Raw genomic sequence first — 7101 nt, forward strand, 5'->3', positions numbered from 1 at the left:
TTTGTAGTTGATGGGAACTTAAGTGTTTATGTTAATAGAATATAACACTTTTCTTACTTTTGATATTTCTGCAATTGTTTTATTTTTTATTTGATGTCTCAAAATAGTTGGCAACAAGCCTTTTATATAAGCTTGTAAGTGGCTCTTCTTTAAGGATACAATCATTTCATTAAGGCATCATTTTTCTACAATACATATTTACATTTTGCTAGACATAACTTTTTGATAAAAGTATTGTTTCAATAATTATCTTATGAAAAGAAAACTATTCATTCGATAAAATATACTCTTTAAGTTATAATTTGAAACAATAACTTTTAATATTTAACTTTTAAACTATGATATTTTTTCAATTTGTTTCATTGTTTTTAGATGTCATTTTATTGAGAGATATAATCATTAACATGAAAATTTACCTACAATTTAATAGTCACACTATATCACTTTATGTGACATAACTTTTGAGTTAAGATAGCTTTTCATTATGTAACATAACTTTTTATTTTGAAAATACATTAACAAAATTTTATAAGAATGATTTATAAAATTATTTGAATTCATGAGTTAAAATTATACTCTCGGACGAAAATAAATTATTAAAAGTTGTGAAGTTAAATTGTAAGATAGAAGATAAAAACTATTTTTACACTTTTTTTTATTTCTTAACTAATTTTAGGAAAAATACAAAATCTTTTGGATAGTAATCCAAAAACTAAAAAATGAAAATTAATTAAAAAGTTGTGAAAATTACATTTTAAAGATTTACCCCTTTTTTTTTTTTTTTCAAAATTGCATTCTTTGGCATTCTAATTATTTGCTCCTTTTTTTTTTCTGCCAGCTTCAACCTAGAAAACTAAAAAGCGGCCGCCTTCAACAGACCCGCCAAACCAAGCCAAAATAACAAAGCGCGGGACAGTCGTAAAGCTTTCTCGCCTACTTTCAATCGATCCAGTGCTGAAATACATACAAAAAATGGGTCACAACAAGCCCCGGCGGTTTAAAACCCATCATTCTCATCGGGGACAGTCAAGCCGAACCCATCAATTCCAAAGGTAATTTTTCAAAACTCCCTCAATTTTCCGTTTCACGTTTAAACCATTTCAACTTTCAAATCCCAACTTCGAAGTTTCTCTCTCTCTCTCTCACTCCTTTTTTTTTTTTAATTTTGCTGTAATTTTCCAGGGAAGATGATTCTCTCCCACCTGATCAGCGTACTAATTCTGTAACCACATTTTAATTAGTTCTGTACTTTTGTTTCTTCCTTCAATTTCCGTTGTGTTTGGTATTTTACCGCAGTGGTAAATTTTTTTTTTTCGTTTTGATTGCAGCTCCTGAAGAGGACCCAAATGTTCCAAAAATTCAACTTGCCATGTGGGTATGTTGTTTTCTTCTACAACCTGCTACCTTTTTTCTTAAAATGTTTGTTTTTGTCTTTTTTTTTTGTCTCACACCTAGAAGGCATATTTGTATGCTTTACTTTAATATTACACCAAAACAGCTGTTATTGAACCTTTTAGGTGTTGCTAGAATTTGTGCTAGGAAATTTCTTATTAATCAAATGCTGGATGACTTTTTTCCCCTTAAAAAGTGGCTTATAGTGGGTAAATGACTTATAAATTGTTCTAAATTCATGCATGTCCTATAATTTTATCATGTTGCATGTCATATGCTTCTGATGCGACTCTGACTCTGCTGCTGGAATTGGTGGCTATCAAAATGCTAAGTGCTAAGCAATGTCTAGTTATTGTCTTGTTGAGTTTTAGTTTTAATTTTTAACCATTCTAGGGTTTTTCTTATTATCATGGATAAAATCGATGGTGTTGGCCTTTCTTTTCCTTTAGTTTTCTTCTCCTTTTTAATGGTTGTCTGTATCAATTACTGTAACTGATTTAATGTTATTGACTCAGGATTTTGGACAGTGCGATGCAAAAAGGTGCACTGGGCGGAAACTTGCGAGATTTGGGATGTTGAAAGAAAGTATCTGCTATAAAAATTCCCTTCAAATTTAATTTGGTTATGCATGTTTGGGTTTGTCTTATTTATTTCATGTAAAACATGATTTTCCCTCTGTAGACATTGTTATGCAGGAATGGTTTGTAGTTGTTTTGCATGAGAAATTTATCATAGTGTTGGATTCAAGATAAAGCTGTATCATAACAAATGCCGGAGTAAGCAGGAGTGGGATAAGTTAAGAGATTATTAGTGTGAAATTGGGTGATCAATTAGTCTGCCAATGGGTGTTTGATGGCATTTTTAAAAATCTATTTTGAGCAATAAGATTTGCAAACTTGCTATACAGAAAGGAAAAAGAGGACATTTCCTAGAAAATTGCTAAGGGCTTCTAGGAAGTGATAAAAGGAAAATCAACATAGAATAGCGGGAGCAAACTGATTCTTGGTCCAGATATTAACATTACTGTTTAGCTAAGGCATCAGCCTTCTTATAGCTGATCCAGAAAGTTGCTGCCCTTATAAGTTACCGTTAACTGATGCTTTAGGAAAATGAAATTTCAATTTCACTTTTGGGGACTTGGAAATTGGTTCAAATATTGTGGTCAGGCTATTTGTTCATTTTAGAATCTAGTGGCATGGCTGGCACTAATAAATAATCTCCATGATTTGCTGATGATCAATTTAGAGAATAGTAGTAATTACTGAGTAAGATCAATTAATTAATTCATTCATGTTTGACTACAAGTACATCTTCACTTTTCACTAATCTGGAGTTTGAATGATTTCATGCAGGACTTGCGTGTGAATAGTGGTTTTGGGGGCATTGTTTTAAGGTGCTTACAACAACTTTTCAAATTTGCTTTTACTAAGTTTATGGTGTATCTCATCACCTCAAACAATATCACCTAATATTGTGCAATTTGGAGGTCTATATTTTGTTTATACACTGTGACCAACTTGGTGATCTGGTATATAATGGATGAGAAGCACATATTCTTTTCTTTCTGCTGGATTGATACTCATCTTTTACATGGTTCTCATCAATGTATGCTGTTGTCCATGATCCCCTTCTACGTTATTGACTGATCCTTATCAGCTTCTCATGAACATATTTGAGCCAAAGAACATATTTTGTTGATGGTAGGGGCATCTGTTTGGCTTTATTTTGTGGTGAAAATGCATGATCAGTGATGAGTTGGGCTTGTAGAAAACCTCATAATATTTATGGGGCTGACTGCTAGAGAACCTGTTGTTCTGTACTAATATCTTCCTCATGGTTGATATGAGACTAGTTCATGCGTCTAAGAATGCACCTGATTAATGTTGGAAAGCAAGCTGCCAGAACATCTTCTATTGCTTTTACCAAACAATTTTTGCAAGCTTGTGTCTTCTGCCTTGGCATAATTTGCTTTGATTTCCATATTTCTTATTATCTGCTTTAAACCTCTGTTGGCAGTCCTGTTGGTAGTCAATGTGTCTCAAAAGAAGATTACGACTTAATGAAGAGGAAAGGATTAGCTGTTGTGGATTGCTCATGGGCACGCCTGAGTGATGTACCCTTCGTGAAGCTGCGGGGTGGTGCTCCTCGCTTGTGTATGAATATAAACTTTTCAATTGGTTGCTATGTGACTCATGCGGCATCTTGTCTAACGTACAGATTTTGGCATTTTTTCCTTGCTTAACAATCTACTAGTACTTGTTTTTACCTCATATACTGATATCCTGTAGATTACTTGATGCAGGCGCATATGAAAATTTATTTAGTATTTTAGTTAGTTTAAGATTTTATTTTATTTATTTAGTTTGAAATTCTTTTTCCTATATTTATTAGAATTTTAGTACTTTAAGTCTTTATTTAGGATTAGAATTACTATTTGATTAGGATTTATCTTAACTATTATAAATAAGTATCTTAGGTAGAAGATTATCATCTTTTGTTATTTTGAATATTTATTCAAGAGGTTTCTTAGAAAACCCAATTATCTTTTTATTGTTCCAACACAATCAACCCTATTCTAGCCCTAATTGTTGAGTTCTAATTGCCCTAAACCTTTCGGCTACATCATTACTGCTAGTACACGCAATTGTTATCCACAAGGTTGGAGATCTATATGATGTCTTCAGGGGCTGAATTTATCACATTTGTGTCTTAACAGTTAACATGGTGCAAACCTTTCCTTAAATCTCATTGAATAGTAGTGAAAGCCTTGTCAATGATTTCAACACCAAGAAGTCCCCATTGATCTATTCTTATCATGTCACACCAACAAGCCAGGAGTTCTTTCTTGATTGAATTTTTTTCATTGAATTGTATGAATTAAATAGATTGCCTTGGTTGTATGACATAAATGCAAGTTGATGTCATTGTTCTTGCACTGTTGTGGAATTGCAGTCCATGAGGTGTTTGATAATGTTTTGATATCAATAATATCCGAGCTTGGTAGTAGTAGCATTTTTCAGAAAAGTGAGATATATGTTTTATGTTGCAATTTGATTTTTATTATTTTTGACACAGATGAGTTACTTTTACTTTATAAAGTGTTTATTACCTATTTGATGTCTTATTACAATAGTATTTGTATATGAAATCAATTACTTTTAACTTGCATAACATTTGATGACAAAATTTAAATGACACCTTGAAATTAATAATGGTTTTTCCTGTGCTTATTAGTGCAAATTTTTACTATTTACTTTAGTGGCCTTCATACGTTAAACAAAATGAAAGTCCTTCATATTTTATTGGTGTTCCATTGTTTTCAGTTGTCCTGTTTTACGAATTTGATGAGTGTCATGGAATTGCAGTGCCGTGGCTAGTGGCTGCAAACCCAGTAAATTATGGTCGACCATGTCAGCTATCATGTGTAGAAGCTTTATCTGCAGCTTTACTGATATGGTAGTTTTCTTTTTAACCACCATTTCAACAGTTTCCACCACCTAGTGCTTGTCTTGCCAACCTGAGAACATGTTTTCAACCATTTTATTTTTTTGACATGTGCATGCCTTAACAGCTATGAGCTCTGGTTCTGTTTTAGAATGGTGAATATTGTGATTTGAATCTGTTGGGAAGGATGTGCCATAGAATAATATGCTAGCTGTAATGAGTATGAACCCTATTTTATATAATCAACATTTGGAGCTTATTCTATGACCTAAATGTAAATTGTTTATGTGCTATAGATGTTCCATGGATGGGAGGGGGGACATCTGTTAGATATTGTGGCAATTTGGTTTGTACCAGTCATGCTGCTTTCTAACTACAGAATGTCAAAGGAGCTTTGGCATCATCTTCAAATTTTGGCATTTTATAAAATTAAGGATGCATCCTTTACATATAGTTTTGGCATTGTTTCCAAACTTGAGTAAGATTGGTCCAACATGCTTTGGTCTTTCCGAGACGCATTTTGGGAAGCTAATATGTCACTGAGTGTCAGATATGTTCATCAATATAATTTTCCGAATTTGTGTTCCTTTCTTTTGATATAACAGTGGGGAAGAGGAAACTGCGAATTTGTTGTTAGGCAAGTTCAAATGGGGTCATGCCTTCCTGTCCCTCAACAGGTACTTTATTATTAAGTTTTTGGCCCAAAAAAGTTTAAATTTCTCAAAATGCATGATCCATGTGTAAGATGGAAAACATCAATGAAAACTTGAATTCTGCTGAAAAGATATTACAAGTCTACGCTTGAAGATGAATTAGCAGTCACTTATTTTTTTGCTTTCCGAAGGTATTGCAAGGGAAATTGCTACTCTGGAATTCAATTTTAAATTCTCATTTCTCCATATTAGAGCTGACTGATGTCTATATGAGATCTCTCAAAATCCTGATTCAATGCCCATCCAAATGAATAGAGCCAAAATAGACAAAGTTCTCTGTTCTATTTCTCACTAAAGAAAGTAACTTAAAACTTAAGCAATTGTCCTCCCTCAACTACTCTATGAATCCATTTAATCACAAACTCCGTAGGCATAATATAAAAAAAGCTACAACCTAGCCATGATTTTGGCTTTGTTTATTTATGTAATAATTTGTTTTAATCTATTATGCCCAAAATTGCATGAATCTATGGCCTCTGTTTATTAACGCTACCTGGTCATGTTGAAGTCCCCCTGAAACACAAGCATACAAGAGTGCGCGTGATCAATTATTTTCATTTTTTTTTATCATGGAGTTAAGAGGGAAGGTTTTTCATGCTTTTGATTTCCATCTATCGTGTCTGGTATCCACTACTTGGGTCTCAAGTTCATGGGAATGTGGTTTTATTTTGGTCTCGGGTTAGCTACTGGCAAGGCTACAAATTTATGTGAGCTGGGAATGTATATCAGAGCTTTGAACAATTATCAGAAAATAAGGCCCAACTACATCCTTTAAAGTAAAGAAGTTACCGAACAATAACTACGGTTACTTTGAAAATTATTCTAGAAAGCATCCATATCATGTACTTACTGCTAATAATATAACATATATCGATTTCTGGCAACATTGTTTACAATGGAATTATGACATTCTTCCTGACATGTTTTCAAATTGTTGTCATATTTGATTGGTGCAGGGAACTTTTGAAGGCATATTCTGAATGTGAAAATAGTGGTGATATCATTTCAGTCCAAAATTCTTGGCTTTCCCAACAAAGTCAGGTTCCTAAGGTTCTGCCAGATGCAGAAGGTAAATTTACTTTTGCAGTTGTCAAGCCAAAAAAAGAAGAAGAAATTTTCCATATAACCTTTAAGCAACATCTGCAAATTTTTGTGGAACTGAGAATAGGAGTATAGGATGATGATTATGACAACAACAATCTAATGCTCTTTCCTACCATATGCGGCTGGTTACAGTGGGTCCTATTATGCCATTGTGCTATGCTTAGGACCATAACTTGAGCAAGTTGAGTAAAAGCAAGGTCCTTTTTAATAGTTTCCACCTATGTCTTCTTTGGTCTTCACCTCCACCTTTTGGCGCATACATTCTGCATTTATTCATATTTTGGGGTATTTCTAGACCTTCTCACATTTTGAGACCACCAGAAGTGTAAATTTCTCATTTTGTCATCAGCCCATGCTATACAATTTTTTACCAGGAATGATGTCAATTCTGATCTTTGGCTTACACCAGCTGAATTACCAGTACTTTCTTGCTGCTGTTTCAAATGAA

The 7101-nt window shown here is 33.4% G+C and overlaps 1 protein-coding gene across 3 annotated transcripts; it reads left to right on the forward strand.

Annotated features, from left to right (window-relative positions):
• On the forward strand, positions 817-7072 carry LOC18611631 (ribosome biogenesis protein TSR3 homolog). Of its 3 annotated transcripts, none has more exons than XM_018113792.1 (9): positions 817-1052; positions 1183-1211; positions 1329-1375; positions 1908-1973; positions 2745-2785; positions 3409-3545; positions 4758-4848; positions 5442-5513; positions 6506-7066. In XM_018113792.1, the coding sequence occupies exons 1-9, from the start codon at positions 973-975 to the stop codon at positions 6723-6725; spliced, it is 783 nt and encodes a 260-aa protein (XP_017969281.1). In that variant the 5' UTR covers positions 817-972; the 3' UTR covers positions 6726-7066. The 3 variants fall into 3 exon arrangements, with proteins under 3 accessions (XP_017969281.1, XP_017969280.1, XP_017969282.1); XM_018113791.1 differs by having other exon boundaries at positions 820-1052; positions 4716-4848; positions 6506-7071; XM_018113793.1 differs by having other exon boundaries at positions 1015-1052; positions 1183-1222; positions 4716-4848; positions 6506-7072.

This window comes from Theobroma cacao, chromosome 1, assembly GCF_000208745.1.
Source record: "Theobroma cacao cultivar B97-61/B2 chromosome 1, Criollo_cocoa_genome_V2, whole genome shotgun sequence".
Taxonomy (NCBI): Eukaryota; Viridiplantae; Streptophyta; class Magnoliopsida; order Malvales; family Malvaceae; genus Theobroma; species Theobroma cacao.